General features: G+C 46.2%; 1 protein-coding gene across 2 annotated transcripts in view; it reads left to right on the plus strand.

The window, feature by feature from the left end:
- LOC121603557 (histone deacetylase 4) overlaps positions 1–14,359 on the plus strand; it is a 17,097-nt gene extending 2,738 nt beyond the window's left edge. The window contains exons 2-12 of one of the 2 annotated variants that reach the window (XM_041932456.1): positions 2,102–2,232; positions 2,337–2,444; positions 2,524–2,655; positions 2,763–2,833; positions 3,999–4,138; positions 4,815–4,958; positions 5,462–5,706; positions 5,781–6,227; positions 8,251–10,041; positions 10,930–11,234; positions 11,338–14,359. In XM_041932456.1, the coding sequence (XP_041788390.1) occupies positions 2,102–2,232; positions 2,337–2,444; positions 2,524–2,655; positions 2,763–2,833; positions 3,999–4,138; positions 4,815–4,958; positions 5,462–5,706; positions 5,781–6,227; positions 8,251–10,041; positions 10,930–11,234; positions 11,338–11,398 (3,575 nt within the window). In that variant the 3' untranslated portion in view covers positions 11,399–14,359. The remainder of the gene's footprint in view (positions 1–2,101; positions 2,233–2,336; positions 2,445–2,523; positions 2,656–2,762; positions 2,834–3,998; positions 4,139–4,814; positions 4,959–5,461; positions 5,707–5,780; positions 6,228–8,250; positions 10,042–10,929; positions 11,235–11,337) is intronic. The other variant, XM_041932465.1, reaches the window with a different exon arrangement.
- The last annotated feature ends 3,294 nt before the right edge of the window (positions 14,360–17,653 follow it).

Here is a 17,653-nt window from a genome sequence, read left to right on the forward strand (position 1 = left end):
ATAGATATTCGGTTAAACAGCCATTTGCATGGATATGGGGATTTGACCTTGGCCGGCCCCAAACACACACACACACACACACACAGCACTGTGTACGTGTGCGCGGTTCCTTGGTTTCGATCATCTTCCGTAGCCCACCCACCCCTCTCGCTCCTCTTTCTATTCCATCCACTTACTGCGGTGTTTGATGGGGGTGGGGGGTTATTTAGCGCACACATAAAAGTGTGCGCGTAGTTTGTGCAGAGGGGGGGGGGGAGGCGATGGTGGTGTATGGTACGGAGAAAATTGATACAGAGAATCCTTGCTTTATTTATTCGTAGAATAACGACTCCATATTGAATTTTACTACATCCAACCAACCCCACACGCCCTCGGCTACTGATCATCACATTATATTTTCCGAGGCTGAATGACACTCTCAAGCGCAATCTCAGAATTGGAAAAGATTTTGGATGTGGATGTGTGTGGGTTTCGTAGGGAAAAATCGGGAATTGAACCCGTGAACTTCAGTGTGGGAGATTAATGTGTTGCCCATGGCACCATACAAGCGCTTCTTGGTTCGATCGTTACAGATCGGTATGTATCCAAGGATGAGTGCAGAAACCACATATAGCTCTATTTAGTCCTTTTTTCGCTGTTAGGAGGAGCATTAGAGCCTTCGTAATGTCTGAGAGATATTTGTAAAAAAAGTTTAAATCATATTTTTTCATTTTCCGATTGCTTGTGCGGGGGAGATAGCGTATCCTGGAGCTATTCCAGCTTGGTAGGCGCACAGTGGTCGTACGCATAGTACCAGGACCCATCAAAGCTTACTGCTGCACACGAAAATGTCAAAAGTGCGCCTGTCCCTTTCCTCCTCAGACAGAGCTTGGACCCTCCTGTTTGGGTGGGAGCATCTTCCTACTGCCTGACAACAACTCCCTGTAGTGTAGTGTCTACTTCCCCAATATGCTTGTCTATGCGTTTTATGATGCTACCTGGCTAGTTTAGCAAAACAAAAAAAAAGCGCAGAGGGTGTATGTTACACCAAGGGACTGAGGTGAAGCATAAAAAACGAAAAAAAACCCCAAAAGGGCACACAAACAATTGTCTCGCGTATTTTCTTCCAAACAACCACCTTCACCTACACTGAACTTTCGTGAGGTATGGGGAGGGGGGATGGCGTGGGTTGTGTTCGGAGGATCGGGGGAGGACTCTAACATTGCTAATACACGCCCCGCCAGCACGCGATGACGGAATACATCGAGTACCCGGTGGATGGAAAAAGAGGGAAGGGGATCGGGCGTGCTGGGGGAGACGGGCGTTCTCTCCTAGCGCGGTTTAAAGGGCAGAGTCTATCGATTGGCGGCTAAAAATAGCGCCTTCTCCAGAGGCCACAACCCATCGCCCCACCCCTCCCGCGGGGGTACCTTTTTATTTTATTGCGTATATATGCGCGAGCTCAAGGCACAAACGCCCACACATACGCTCATATCCAGCCACCCACATATACATATGCACACACACACATACACACATATCTACAAAGCACCCATGCTCACATACCAAAGCATATGCGGATGAGAATTGTGTTGTATGCCAGTGTTACACGCGATGCTATTGCCCAGTTATCGCCCGGGTAGGTTTCGGGGCGGCGGGTCGGGCAAAGGCAAAGGAGGCAGAAATGCTAGCGCTTGGACTTGGAGCTACTGCTTCTCTCGTTGGCGTCTCGTTCCCGTTCTAGCCCGATCGGTATTTATGTTGGCAAAATGTCGGACATGACCGGTGCGACTACTGGGTAGAAGAAGAACCGTACGTAGTGTTGGGTGCGCCACCCCCATGAAGGGGTTTTCGCGCTGTTCGCTCGAAAGACCACAGAAGTAAAAGTGTCCCAGGCCCACCCATATGGGTTACAGGACCCATGACCTTGCCAAAGATCGATAAGCAAACAAACGACCAAAATCTAAATAATTGCACTTTCCTTGCACGGTTTACCTGTAAGGAGGCTTGTGTGGAGGCTATACACTGGGGAAAACGGGGGGAACTAAGTTGCTAAAATGAGCATTATTGCATCCGTTAAGCGATTCTAATCCAAGCTCCCTTTTCTTACCGTTTGTCATAGAAATGGCACGTGATTCGACCATGGGAAGAGACCGAGTACTAGTCGTGCCGAACACCGGTATCGCCCTGAACAGCAGCAGCTCATCGTCGCAGATAGCGGCACCGGCCGACATTAGCCAGCAGATCCTGGAGGTGAGTGGCGTCCCCATGGACCCCAGTGCGCATTCCGTTGCAGGTTGTATTCTAATGCGCCTTCGCGCTCCACTTGTGTCTCGTCCCCTATCCCATCGGTGCAGCTGCAAAAGGAGCAGGAGCTCGAGAAGCAGAAACTATGGCACGCGTTCCAGGAGAAGAATAAGGAGCTCGAGATGCAGCACCGCCAGCAGCTGGAGCACAAATTTCAGGTAGGAGCGCCATCGACGCGGTTGCACTCTTTTCAAACGTTTCTAACGACGCTGCTCCATCTTCTCCCTCCCTCGTTAGGAGTTACGCGATCAACGGATAGCGGAGGAAGCGGCCCAGCAGCGGGAGCGGCGGGAACGGGAAGCGATCAAGCGCAAGGAAAAGCACGAGTGCTGCGCGAACGCGAGCTCGGAGGTGAAACAGAAGCTACAGGTAGGGATGGCTTGGTTGGCGATGAACGGATTGGCGCCCGAGGCAGTAAACCAATCGGCACATTTGTTTATTATCCTCTGCTTCCAATGCTTCCTTTCCTCTTGCAGACTTTCCTGATACAGAAGAAACAGGCCGCTGCATCGAATGGGTTATCTTCCCCGCTGCCGTACAGAAATTGGTAAAATTGCGATTGCGCGCTCTGTGAAGGCGATGTGAAGCGATGTATTGTGCAACTAGATTAGGCAGAACAGTGGTTTTGCATACAGGAATAGGAGGGTTTCTCTTCTTCTTCCTATTGAGCTGTTACAGTTAGCGCACTTTCTGAACGCTGCTCTGTGTGGCTTGATGTGGATTTTGTTCGGGTAGATGAGCTATCAGTACCGATTGGAATCCGATTTTAATGAGGTTGTCCCATTAGTTTGAAATTAGTTCGTTGTCTTTTTGAGGGAACTTTTTGTATCATTTGGCAGGTACACATATCGATGCTTTCGTTCTTAAACCTTATCTTGATGTGTAAAGGCATTTTTTTACAAGAAGAGTATTTTCAAACATGCTATCGCTTTTCTGAGAGGTTTTTAAAATCATTAATTTATTCTCGCTTTTTGTACCATGTCAACCATGTACAGTAGTAACCTCGCGAGTAAGCGTAGTAGTAAGCGATTTAATCGTTATCAGTGCTGCAAAATGTCTTGAGCATCACGTAATAATTACCACGGAAAATAATTAACGTATGTAGCTTGATGCTTGTCGCTGATACTCAATGATCGTGCAACAAAATGAGCATGCTTTATCGCTCTGTCTGCTTAGCTGGTATGTCAAACAGAGCGAGAAAACACACCAAGAGTTGGTTGCACAAAATGTCACCAAGCATGTGATGGTCGCAACTACTGTTTGAGACTCACATCTGATCATCACAGTAGAGCTCGTGATGCTCACATTATTTTGTTTCAGCCGGAATTTGTCATGTCAGTGACATTTTGCAGAACTGTTCACAGAAACAAAAAGTCATGACAAAGTGACTGACCATGACAAAGTTGGTCGCTAAAATGTCATCAAGCTTTTTTTTGGTCAATTTTTTTGTGGTGTCGTTAAGAGAGGCATTTGTAGAGCATTTAGATTTGCTTGTTATGCAAAAAAAAACTCACTATAAGGAGTACTCGTTACGAGAGGGGTTCCACCGTAGATGAACCGTTGATATTCAAGCTTTAAGATTTAAGGGAAAATTAAGAAAGTGTACCATTCTTCACAAAGCCTTCGGAAGCACTCGATAAACTTGATGCAGCTCGAACTCCTCTAACAACCGGTCGCACGCGGCATTTCTCTTCTCTTTCCACCGCACACAGGGGCGTCGTCAAATCATCGTCCGGAGAGTCACTCCCGGGCGGTGCCGTTGCAGCGGCCGTTAGCTCCCATCCGTACAAAATCCCTCCGCCGCCGAGCTCGATCGCGAAGTACGATCCGGACTTTCCGCTCCGCAAGACAGGTACGCCCCTAGCCCCTAGCTCCCCGCACCCTCCCCAAAAGCCCTATCCTTCAGCATCGTTTTCCCCTTTCCGAACGCAGTTTTCAATTGCCTCTCGCTTCCCCCACATGGGAGTGATTTTCTCCTTTGTGTTGGTTATGCCTACCTTTAACGTTTAATCCTTTTAACGCCTTCGCCTGCGTTTGTGTGTGTAAATTGTTTTCCTTTTGTGTATGCAAAATGTCACGCAAAGCAACATGAAAGTTTGCTGTGACTTTTCGGCTGTTGTTGGAACTGATTATCTAATTCAATGAATCACACCGAAAAGAACTATGTTTAATTGTGCGAACGCTCAAACTGCATGTATTGTGTGTTTTCTTTTTTTTTACATTAACTTGATCGATTTATCCATATTTATCTAAACCCTTAAATTGTGTGTGTTTCTAGAGAAGAGAAACAGTTTGGTGGTTCTGTAAACTAAAATCACCCTCAGCAACCTCAAGGCTTAATTTCTGTCCTTTTGTCCCGTGTCCCTCCATCCACTCCTTAAAATGATGTTTCCCTTTCTCACACATACCCTGCAAACTCTCTCCCCCCGGAAAATTGGGGGCTTCCCGCTTGTTTGATGTTGTTGTTATTTATTTTTTCTTTACGCGCATAATGCAACTACTGACTCACTAACTGACTACCGCCGCAGCATCCGAACCGAACCTGCTGAAAATTCGCCTCAAGCAGCGGGTGATCGAGAAGCGCTCGCTGAACGGGCCACTGGCCGCCCGCCGCCAGGAGCGCCTGCGCCGGCTCCAGAAGCAGCAGCACAACCAGGCGCTCGCGCAAACAAGTACGTATTCGTGTCCGACCGAAATGCTCGGGGATCGTTTTTTCTTTGCGACTTTGTCTCTTTGTCACTCTTTCAGCGGTACCCATCTACCCTCTACCCCCTCCCCCCCCCCCACTCATCAAACCCCCACATTGTTCCGGAATCTGTGGTCCGGTCGGCTGTAAAAGGGCCGGAAGAAGGCCGACTAGTTTGCTAACAGAAAAACAAACCTCCCCGTCTCAATATGCTGTGCAATGAACGCTTGTGTTGTGTGTGTGTGTGTGTTTGATCGTGTTTAACTAACATATATTTTTTAACGTTTTTTTTTCTGAACCACACACTACCATAACCGATCTTCACGACCCGTCTCTCGCTGCCGAGAAGGACGTCTGTGTTCTCGTTGTGTTCGAGCGCAAACACAAACACACACATACATCCTTTCTTGGAGCTTTTTTGTTTCTATTTTTTTCTGTTGTTCCTGCGTTTTATGATGTAGTAATGTGTTTCGATCGCCTCCTTTTTAGATTGTGCGGCGTCGGCTAGCGTCGCTACAACCGATTCGGGCCCGAACTCGCCACCGACCGTGGGCAGCCGCGCTTCGCCCACGAACGCACCGATCCAGGAGGAGAACGAGGACCCACAGTACGGCTCGGTAACGTCCCGTGCCAGCATCAACGATCTGTCGCTGTTCAGCTCCCCCTCGATGCCCAACATTTCGCTCGGCCGGCCGCACCTGGGCTCGTCTGCCGCCGCCTCCGTTGCTCATCTGGTAAGTGTTTCGCCGTGCTGCTTCCCTGCGTCCACTTCCGTTCTAACCGCGTTTGTGTGTGCTTTTTTGTTCAGGCTCTGAACGCAACCAGACCGACGCATCTCGGCGTGGGGGCAGGCATCGGGGGCCAGACTGGCAGCGTACCGTTCGGCAGTCCGATGCTGGACCTGAGCGAGCAGCAGCAGCGCAGCCAGAACGTGGCCGTGGCTGCGGCGGCCGCTGCGGCCGCTGCCGCAGCTGCCGCCGCCGCCAGCGGCGTGGTCGGGCTGGAGCGGGCCCACCTGGCCGCCGGTGGGCTGCATGGGGCGGCCGGGCCCGGTTCGGCCGCCAGCCTCTACCACCACCAGCCCTCGATCACGGACGCGCACGTGGCCCAGGCCCGGCTGCACAAGCAGGGGCACCGGCCGCTCGGGCGCACCCAGTCCGCGCCGCTTCCGCTCGGCCACCCGATGCTGGCCGGGGCCAACAGTGCAGCAGCGGCCATGATGAACATCAACCAGACGCACTTTGAGAACAGCGAGGTAAGCGAGCGACCAAGCACGCGTGGGGCGAATTCCATGCGCAACTTTGATTCAAGCCGAGTCGAGAAAGTTGGCTCGATTACTGGTTGAACGTTGTTATTTTGTGTTGAAAGTCTAGTAGAGTCCATTTCGAAAGGCAGTCGAAATCACAGAAGTCGTCAAATCTCCGGACGGTTTTTGGTCGACAACATTTGAACCATTGCAAAATTTATAAGAAATATCCTAGTAGATGATAAAAAAAGATTTAAATAATCAGTACATCGTTAGTCTAATTTTGGTCTTGGGGGTTTTTTCTTCATAAAACTAAAACATATGTGGTTCAATTTGACAACCCATCGTTCTCGATCCATTTCTAGCTAGCGATTTGTTCTTGAGAACGAATGGTTTGAATCGAATTTCAAATCGTTAGAAAATGTAGACGAGTTCAAGCGCAAAGCTCTACTGCCACCTTTATATGGCAACTGCTTTTCGATGCAAAGTACCTTCAGTTCAAAGTGAACTCATGTTTCCTTAGGAAGTTTAAACTAGACGTAGAGGCAATTTGATAGCAAGAATAGAATAATCCTGAATACAGGATTTCGCATCATACAAGAAAATAGTTCAATCACTTAGGGGAATGTTGCAAATCGGTAGGGGATTGTTGCATGCAAGCTGTGGAAGTTTGCAATCATATAGGGGGGAGTGTTGCAATCGACTAGGGGGATTTTGCAAGCACACTGTGGAGCTGTCATCAGACTCCTGGTGCCGCTGTAAATATCCCAAAATATTTTCGTTAATTTTACTTATTTATCATGATTAATTATGAATCCGCGGTAGGATTTATTTAGTTTATCATGTGTACAGCTGAATGCCATACGAAAACAACTTGAAATGATTATTTTTTTTTAGAAATCATCATCTGTATCAACTCGAAGCACCCACAGTCTGATGACAGCTCCACAGCAAGCTTGCAACATTCCCCTAAGTGATCGAACTTACCCTTATATGATTCGTAACGCTGTATAATTTGGCAGTTTGGAAGTGAAGTGCTTCAACAATGAAAATGCATGAAAGTGTATGATCACTACAAATGTGTTTTGAAACATTTCCGAATGGATTATCAAATGATAGCATTAGAAGCTCCATACATAGAACCATTAAATGGAGCATCATTTGTAAAATAGTTTCTGTGGATCCTCGCAAAACGAGTTCAATCCGTTCCAGTAAATGATTTGTTATTTAAAAAAAGCAGTCGTGGCGCTCTTTTCTATATAATTCGTATGAAAAGGTGTAATAACTGATTCCATGACTGCTGATGTGCTGATATTAGGTACATACGTGTATCGGAAAAAAATGAAAAATGTTTTAAATAATACTTTTATGTGGGAAGATATTTGTATTACACAATTTCTTTGAGATATTTATTGATCTACTGACGTGATTTGCTACAGCTTTGCCCGGATGATGTTTGCGATAAAATAAGAGAAAACAATTTCGAATTACCGCTTGCATTGCTGCAATGTAACAATGTAAAGCGTCTTTTTATCGGTTTGTGTTTAGGAAGAATTTGCTTCTCTGCTGTTAGAGCTAGACTTCTTTTTTCTCTAAGATATGCCAAATTTAGCAAAATTTAATATTTTGTTTCGTTAAATATTCTTCAGCACGTATAAGGTATTTAAAAATTTCAATTAGCTCCTTGGCATAATTTATTGCAACATAAGATCAGCAACACTTGCACACCACATTTCCTAGTAATAGTTTTTTTTATTCTACGATTCTTAGTATGGAAACACTTAATTGCCCAAGATTTTACTCGTTAAGTGAGGTATTTGTTAAGCATTTTGATTTGTTCGTTATGCGCTACACTCGTTGTTGGGGGTACTCGTTATGAAGGATTCAAGTGGGATTAGAATAGATCTTCTATTTATCATTTAACGGGCAATTTGAAGGATACTTTGATTTCGACTAGAACGTCTAGAACAATTTTCTCTGTTGCATTTAAAAACAACAACACCTTCACTCATATAATCACTTTGCTTTGCAGGCTGAACGGCAGGCGTACGAGCAGCACATGCTGATGAAGCAAAAGATACGCCAGACGGCACTGACGCGCGCCGCCAACTGCGTCAACCGCGAGCCGCAGCTGCGCGAGGAGGTCGAATCGAACGAGGTGATCGACCTGACCGACAAGAAGCAGCCGCCGAAGACGGTGCTGGCGAGCAGCGTCATCAAGAGCACCTCCCAGTCGCACCTGCTGTCGTCGTCGTCGCACGGCGTCGACGGCGAACCGCCGACCGCCCAGCAGCAGCAGCAGCAACAGCAGCAGCACCTGTCCGAGCTGATCCACCAGCAGCAGCACTATCACCGCGAGCGGGAGCTCTTTATGCGCCGCTCGATACAGCTGTCCGTGCTGGAGGACCCGTACTCGCACCATGCGGGCAGCGCGGGCGGCAGTGGCGGCGCAGCGGCAGCAGCGGCGGCGGCAGCGGCCGCCGCCAACCTGCTGCGACCACTGTCCCGCACCTCCTCTAGCCCGCTCGTGCACCTGAGCTCGATTGGAGGCGGTGGGGGCGGTGGAAGCGGCTCGGGCGGCGCCCATCCGACGGCCCAGCAAAGCATGTTCTCCGACACTGGGCAGGGGGCGGGCGGTGATGACGATCTGCCACCGCCAGTGAACCTGACCGTGCAGAACCGCAGCCGCTCGCTGCTGAGCTACACGCACGAGGGGCTGGCGGCGGCGATGGCATCGGCGTCGTCCTCCTCCCCCGCAGCGGCCGGCGCACTCGGTGGGACGGCCGGGGCGTCGTGCGGCAGCCCGCCCGGCATGGCCCTGCAGCTCACTACCTCCTCGTCCGCGTCCGCCATCATCGGGGCGAGCCGCGAGCAGAAGCTGCGCCCCGCCACCACCGGGCTCGCGTTCGACAGCCTGATGCTGAAGCACGTGTGCGCGTGCGGGGACAACGCGAACCACCCGGAGCACAGCGGCCGGCTGCAGAGCATCTGGGCCCGGCTGCTCGGCACCGGGCTCGCCATCCGCTGCGACAAGCTGCGGTCGCGCAAGGCGACCCAGGAGGAGCTGCAGACGGTGCACACCGAGGGGCACGCGCTCCTGTTCGGCACCAGCCAGCTGAACCGGCAGAAGGTGGACACGAGCCGCGTCAGCTTCGTGCGGCTGGCGTGCGGCGGCGTCGGCGTCGACCTCGACACGACCTGGAACGAGCATCATACGGCGGCGGCGGCCCGCATGGCCGCCGGCTGCGTCATCGACCTGAGCTACAAGGTGGCGCGGGGCGAAAACCGGAACGGGTTCGCGGTGGTGCGGCCCCCCGGCCACCACGCCGAGGCGGACGCGGCCATGGGCTTCTGCTTCTTCAACTCGATCGCGCTGGCGGCCCGGCTGCTGCGCCACCGGATGCCGCACGAGATGCGCCGCATCCTGATCGTCGACTGGGACGTGCACCACGGGAACGGCACGCAGCAGGCGTTCTACGACGACGCGTCCGTCCTGTACCTGTCCGTGCACCGGCACGACGATGGCAACTTTTTCCCGGGCACTGGCGGCCCGGCCGAGTGCGGGGTCGGCACCGGCCTCGGCTACAACGTGAACGTGGCCTGGTCCGGCGGCGTCAACCCACCGCTCGGCGACGCGGAGTACCTGGCCGCGTTCCGCACGGTGGTGATGCCGATCGCGCGCGACTTCGCGCCGGACATTGTGCTCGTGTCGGCCGGTTTCGATGCGGCCGTCGGGCATCCGGCCCCGCTCGGCGGGTACGTGGTGTCGCCCGCCTGCTTCGGCCATCTGACGCGCGAACTGATGCAGCTCGCCAACGGCAAGGTACGGTGGTTCAAGTCATCTTTTTTTTTTCTCTGTCAGGCATCAGTTTCGATAAACTGTGCATCCCAAAGCTCGCCTAAATTGAAGTTATTCAATCCACCATTTAACGATAATCAATTAAAATGTCATCGATTTTTATACTGATTTTGAAAGTTTTCATGAAGACGCCTTCTTAGTTGACATGCCCAGGCGTAAAGAAAGACGTAATAATTAATTACATTTATATTGAATTTAAATTTAAAATTGAAATAATGAACCCCTTCACAGTTTTGTCCACAGGATTATACCAACAGGATTCTATCTAGATTTGGTTTAAATTCGACCTAAAATTTGTTTTTATTAATTGTAGTTTAATTTTTCATTGAAAACAGATTTAAAACGGTTGAAAATTTTGTTTGCTCAATTTTTCAAAATCACGAGACTGTGAAAAGTATTTTAAAGTATTTTTTTAATGATCTTATAATTGTAATGATATGTATCAACATTGTTGATCTATAGACAAAAATAGATATCCTTGAACTACCACATTTAGTAACTCAGTAGATGATAATTGTTACGGGATTTTTCAGGGGTTCTCATAGTTTTGGGACAATTCTTTGACTCTTTCAAACGGGAAGTGAACTACATACGTTGGAAGTTGGTCTCAATGGCACCCTTTTTTGCCAGATTTCTTGGAAATTCCTATTGTTCCATTCCTATTTGTCCAACAAGGGTACTATAGAGTCCAATTCCTATTACATTAAGTTCATTTTACGGAAGAAAGAGATATTACAATGTCCCGCGGCTATGAAAAACTCCTGGAAAACTGTAAGCATGAAAGGGAAAGACAGAATGCGCATGATGATTAGGCGATCGAACAATAACAATTTTCCGTATTTTTTTCTTCAGATTGTGCTCGCGCTAGAGGGCGGTTACGATCTGCCTGCCATTTGCGATTCGGCCGAGGAGTGCGTGCGGGCACTGCTCGGCGAAAGCACCTCCTCGATCGCACCGTCCGAGCTGGCTCGGCCCCCGTGCCAGGCAGCGGTCGAGACGCTGCAGAAAACGATCGCCATCCAGGTGTCGCACTGGCCGTGCGTCAAGCGGCTCGCCCACACGGTCGGCCTGTCCGCGCTCCAGGCGCACAGCAGCGAACGGGAAGAGTCGGACACGGTGACCGCGATGGCCGGACTGTCGATGCAGCCCCTAAAGAGGTAAGATGGCAAATCCCTGCCGTAGACTGATTATTGAATTGCCTTTCTTTATGTTACTCTTTTTTCCGGTTCCAACATCATGCGCTAATCGCCAATGCAACAGAACGTCCGATGTGTCCTGCGAAGACTCCGAGGAACCGATGGACCAGGATGAGTCCAAATAATTGTAAATAAGTATGTGCGTGTGTATGTGTGTATGTGCATGTGCGTGTGGTGGAGAGTGGGGCAAGACAAAACCTCCCCCCTCCCACCGGTCACCACGAGCACGAACTTTGACGCGTGAAAAAAAAAAATTTTTTTTTGACTATCGTTTAGCTATTGGGATCGATTAGGCTGTCGTTTGATAGAAGAAGGAGAAGAAAAAACGAACAGAGATATAGATTGGATAGAGGGGTATAGATAGAGAGAGAGATTGAGAGCGATACCTACGGTAGGAATTTCCAGTCGTGGAAAAGTGAAACTTTTCCAATTGGATGGAAATTGTTGTGTTAATACTTTTTTTCTTCTGTTTTGTTTTGTAATCCCTATTTGTGGGCACGCTCAGAAAGTTGCTAGTTGTTTCCTCTATACGAATGTGTGTGTGTGTGCATGTGTGTTTGTGTCGTGTGGATTGGGACACAGCACCGTGTGCAGTTGGGCGACCCGCGTCAACCACGGGTACAGGTCGGGAGGATGTCTTTGGAACGAATCGATGTGATGTGTTAAATGTTGAACCATATTTTGTTGTTATATCGACTGCACGGTGCAGCTGGTATCCACACCCTCATACTCGCACAAACACACGGCCACATAACCGCATACACACACATATACACACCAACCATCTTCATATTAGATTACTATTGGCAATAACTTTTAAAGTGGGATAATCGTAACAGCAAAAAAAAAAAAAACAACACATGAAGAGACGACAGAGTATGTGGGTATGTGTATGTGTGTATGCGTCTGTGTGTATGTTCATGTGGGTGGCGGTGGAAGTTGTTCATCGAAACGTGCAATTATTCAAGCGGGAAGGGGTGCAGGATAATAATACTTAACAGATTAGCTATTGTACGCGTTTGGTGAAAGCGTAAAGCGTAAAAATTAAATGTTAGTAAAGGTGTTTGTTCTTCTGTGGCTGGGATGGGGGGGATGAGAGTGTTTGCGTCCGTTGTGTGTACGCAACCTTCTGCTATCCTCTCCGCATTGTGCATATATGGATTATATAGATGGAACAGGAGAAGAAAAATAAGAAGAAGCAAAAACAAATCTTTCATATTTAATGATAGTAGAAATAATTTGTTGGACGGGTCCGCTACGGAGCTGAGAGAGAGAGCAAGAAATAGAGGTAGATGAAAAGAGACGAAGATAACAGTACGAAAACAAACAAAGGATTAACAAACAAATCAAACAAACAAAAAATCTATTATACGAAAAAAGAGAGAGAGAGAAAAAAAACAAACACTCACACTCACACATGTTGAAAACTAAATACTGCGTCTACTGCTTTTTGTAATTGTGCGAGCCGCGGTTGTAAACTATATGTTTTTCTTTTGAAAAAAAAATATACATATATCGTAATGAGTTCCTTCCGGTTTGCAAAATTTGTGTGACAAGACCGAGAGATAGCTAGGGTGTGTGTGTGTGTGTGTGTGTGGGGGGGGGGGGGGGGGGTGGTCTGGAAAACATTTTTACACACTTAGAGAACACAGTTAGATAGAGCAAATTGGACCGATGCAGGCGCTCTTAGCATCGAGCAGAGCGTTGAGGAATGTTTTCGATAAAAGACACAGTTTTTTTTTCTAATTTCCATCTTCCTTCATGACCATGACACAGTTTGTAACACACATGTATATGCACACATACACATTAATTCTTTTACAAATTAGCACACAGCCACACACACACACACACACCACACACACACACACCACACACACACAACACACACACACACACACACACACACACACACACATCTGCACATTGTTGTACACATCCGGTCGGGACAGAGAATTTCGTAAATCCCTCCACTGTGAGCAGATGTTTGCCAGTAGTATCGTGGCTCAAACGAGACTTAGAATTTCATGTTGGTCATTGTTTTGTTTCCCTTGTTACTCCCTGTGTCTCCTTCTACTTGTGATAGGTTTTACTCCGGCATCATCCTTCGGAAAGCTTCCCCTGGGGGGAAGAGCATGGTAGGATTTGTCTGCTCTTGTTGTCTATAACTGGTACTGTTTGTTATAAAAAAAAGAAAAAAAAACAAGTTATCGAGCTAAGCCAGAAGGGGAAATATACAGAGAGAGAGAGAGAGAGAGAGAGAGAGAGAGAGAGAGAGAGAGAGAGAGAGAGAGAGAGAGAGAGAGAGAGAGAAAGATAGTGAAACACTATAGCATATTTTAAAGATATAAGGTTTTTGGTTTTTGACTAGTGGGTGAGATTTGGAAAAGTGTTACTAGAGTTGTCCAGAACAGACTATTTTTATGCTGCTCTCTTGCCTCTATTCTAATACGCAGGGCCAGTGTTGCACTGTGGGGAGAAGAAGTAAATTATAGCAAATTACAGCGCAACAAGGTGCAACGCGGAACCCTCTTACATTATGCGTGACGCGCAGCGAAGCTTTTATAAAGAGCTAACCAACGATTTATGTGGTGATATGGATTGTGTAACACATGATACTATACCTATGGTGTGTGTATGTGCGTGTGTGTGTGTTGTGTATAATTTATAACAAACAAACATACAGAAGAAAAAAAACATACAAGTGCACCAAAAACTGTCACGAAAATATTCCGTCTAAATTATTAACTTCTAAGCATTGTAACGGTCGTACAAGTATTTTGAACAAAACAAAAACATAATACAACAAAAATTGCTAGAGGCAAAGAGGTGCGATAAGGAAGGAAGAGAGAAAGAGAGAGATAAAAGAGAGAGAGAGAGAGAAAATTAAAGCAGCAGAAGCAACAAAACAACGTAATAAAACAAAGGAAATAACGAACGTATCAAAAGAGTTATTAAATGTTAAAATGTGTGAGTGTGTGTGCGTGCGCGAGTTTTGTGTGTGTGTGTGTCAGTGGGTGTGTTTGTGGGAAACATTTATGTATAAAAGTACACAAGACAGAAACAACACATTAGCAGGAAACAAAAATACTACCAAATCTTCTGATTGTTAACGAAAAAAAGCAGGAACAAACAAAAACAAAAAAAATGAAAACAGAGAAGAAAAGAAGAAGAACGTATGAACCTCTCTCGCCAGAGAAAATAGCACAGTGACATCATGTAAAAGATATACAAAAAAAAAAACAAACAAACAAAAAAACTCAAGTAGAATCAAATTGTCGCCAACAAATTTGCTACATATGTGTATGGGTGTGTGTGTGTGCGGGTGTGTATGTACGTCTGTTTAGGTGTATGCACGTTGTGTGTATGTCTTGTTGTTTGTGACTGTTGATACACTGCCTCTTTTGCGATTAGGGCGGAAAGTGTGTTTGGATTGGTTTGTGAACCCAGAAACAGGGGGAAAAGTACCATTATCACACCAACATTAACATATGAAGCTATGTATGGGTGTGTGTCGTCTGTTTTTTTTACTAAATTGCTCAAGCATCAGCAAGCACAATACTCAATTTTCTAACAATGTTTGTGTGTGTGTGTGTATGTATGTATGTATCTCTCTCTGGCTCTCTTTCTCTCTGGCTCTCTTTCTCTCTCTCTCTCTCTCTCTCTCTCTTTCGCTCTCTTGGTATCTGTTGTGTAAGGAAATAACGTGTTTAAGCCACAATAGCTTACACACACACACACACACACACACACACACACACACACACACACACACACACACACACACACCACACACAAACACTCCTTCTTAAGGGAAGTGAACTTCATATGATGGAAATTGGAGTCTATGGCACCCTTTTTGGACAGGTTTTTTTGGAAATTCCTATTGGATTTGTCCAATAAGGATGCTATAGAGACCAATTCCCGTTACATTAAGTTCATTTCGCATAAGAAAGAGTCAATAAAGTGTCCCACAGCTATGAGAACTCCTCGAAAACCCTGTATATTCAAATGCGCATTATCATACGCAAGACATACGTCCACGTGTTGCCTAGGAGATGCGACCGCTACCTCTCAGCTGGTTTATTATTGAAATCCAAAATAGCAGGTTCTATCCACCCAGACTTCTCTCTCCTTCTTCACACACACACACACACACACATAAACACACACACATACACATTATTATATATAGATAGTAAATCAAAACAAAGCAAAACAACATAGTGCGAAGATACTAAGTGAAGTTCAGTCATCAAAACGTGGGAGAAAACGATAAAAAAAACAAAACAAAAACGCTCGCAGTGATATCATTGTTTCAGGGTAACACAAAACGTGTGCATGCGTAACATGGAAATTCGTAGTGTGTATGTTGGTGTACAGCTATACTATGATGTGCCTGGTACCATCCCCTTCCCTCCTTGGTTAACCAATTTTCGATGGGAAAATGGGTATGGTGGCAGGGTTTTTCGGCATTGTTCTGTAAATGCTGCCCTTCGTGGCCAACAGTCAAGAAGATGTTTAGTTTTCCATTGCGACTCCCATTTTCTCTCTCTCTCTCTCTCTCTCTCTCTCTCTCTCTCTCTCTCTCCTTGCATCGATCATGTTCTTTAAAAATCCTTTTTCTATGTGTCTGCGTGTTACTGTTTGCATGTGTGCGTGAAGTGAAAAATAATAGCTGTGAAACAGGGAGGAGATAAGGATATAGAAAAAGCTTTTCCAGTAAGAAAAAAAAAAATGGCGAGAAAAAAGAACAATAGTACTTACACACGCGCACAAATGCAAGGGTGGCATCTATAAATTTATAGGTGTGTGTGTGTTTTATTTTTTTAATTGTGAGGAGCCTATCCATACTCCTCCTCTTTTGTGAAATGGAGAGAACATGACAAGTTGTAATGCAAAGTGAGATTTCCCGGCCCCGGAGAGCCCGTCGGTAGTAATTGCTAGTAAACGTTTTTACAACGAACATATTACACACTCCTCATTAATATGTGGGCGTGATGGTGTTAGGAGTGTACTGGGAAGAGCAAACCTCTTCGTTATTTAAAAAAAAGGAAAGAGTAAGCAAATCCGCGAAAAGCTTGGCACCCAGTGGTTGGCAACAGGAACAGCTTAAAAATAATATTAAAAAAAACCAATATTTTAGAAAACATGATAATGCTACTAAGCTCAAAGCTGGGAAGGGTGTTTGTGCGATAGGATGGATGATGAGCTTATTTAGGAGAAGGAAAACAAGCGTATATATTTGCACCGCTAGTTGTGGGACTTCTCCGAACCGAAAAAGGTAACTTCTATAAAATAAAAAAAAAAAAGATAAAAAAGGAAGCCCCGAAGGAAAAGAACAACAATTTAAATGTTTTATGTGCGTTACACAACAAAACGCAAGAGAGAAAGTAAGGGAGAGATACACACACACACACACACACACACACACACACACACACACACACACACACACAAATTGTAAAAGATTAGAACAAACCAACAAATGGGTTACGAAACGTGCAATTATACGATAAGTGTGCAACACTAAGTAACGAAACGATAAAACTTAAACGAACCAAAAAACCACTTCCCCTCAGCCATCCACCTTTCAAGCGTTGCAGCTCAGCAGCGTCCCTTGCAAAAGGGCATATTTGCGCCCGCACTCTCAGCCTGTATCTGTGCATCTGGACTCTTTCCCCAATTACTAGTACACTTGTCAGATGAAGGATGGATTCTAAAATTGTGTTCGTGTGTATATGTGTGTGTGTGTGTATATATATGTGCGTGCGTGTGGTACACTTTAATGTATGCATCCTCTTGTTACACTGCTTACCAACACACCCTGAACCTCATTATGCATGCACGTTTGAGTGTGTGTATGTTAGGAGCATGTGCGTTCGCTTTAAAAAGAGAGAGAGAGATAGAGAGAATAAGAAAAAAAGAGAGAGAGAGAGAAAGAGAAAGGGAGAGAGAAAGAGAAAGAGAAAGGGAGAGAGAGAAAGAGAGAGAGAAAGAGAAAGAGAGGAGAGAAAAAGAGAGAGATATATAAAGAGTTTAGTAAACAAGAAACAAACAAACAAACAAACAGTTTATGAAAAGAAACGAACATAATAGAGAGAAAGCGTTATATATGCATAAAAAAATAGAAAAATGAAAGAGAAACAAAAAGAGGGAGCAAAAGAAAGAGAGAGAAAGAGAGAGAAAGAGAGAGAGAAAGAAAGAAAGAAAAGGAAAGAGAAAGAAATAGAAAGAGAGAGAGAGAGAGAGAGAGAGAGAGAGAGAGAGAGCCTTTTTGTAACTAAACAAACGAAACGAAAACGAAAACGAAAGAGTGCTGGACACTTGTTTCATTTTTCATGTTTTTTTTTAAATACTAATTATATTTTCAATACCAC

Source organism: Anopheles merus, chromosome X (genome assembly GCF_017562075.2).
Source record: "Anopheles merus strain MAF chromosome X, AmerM5.1, whole genome shotgun sequence".
NCBI lineage: Eukaryota > Metazoa > Arthropoda > Insecta > Diptera > Culicidae > Anopheles > Anopheles merus.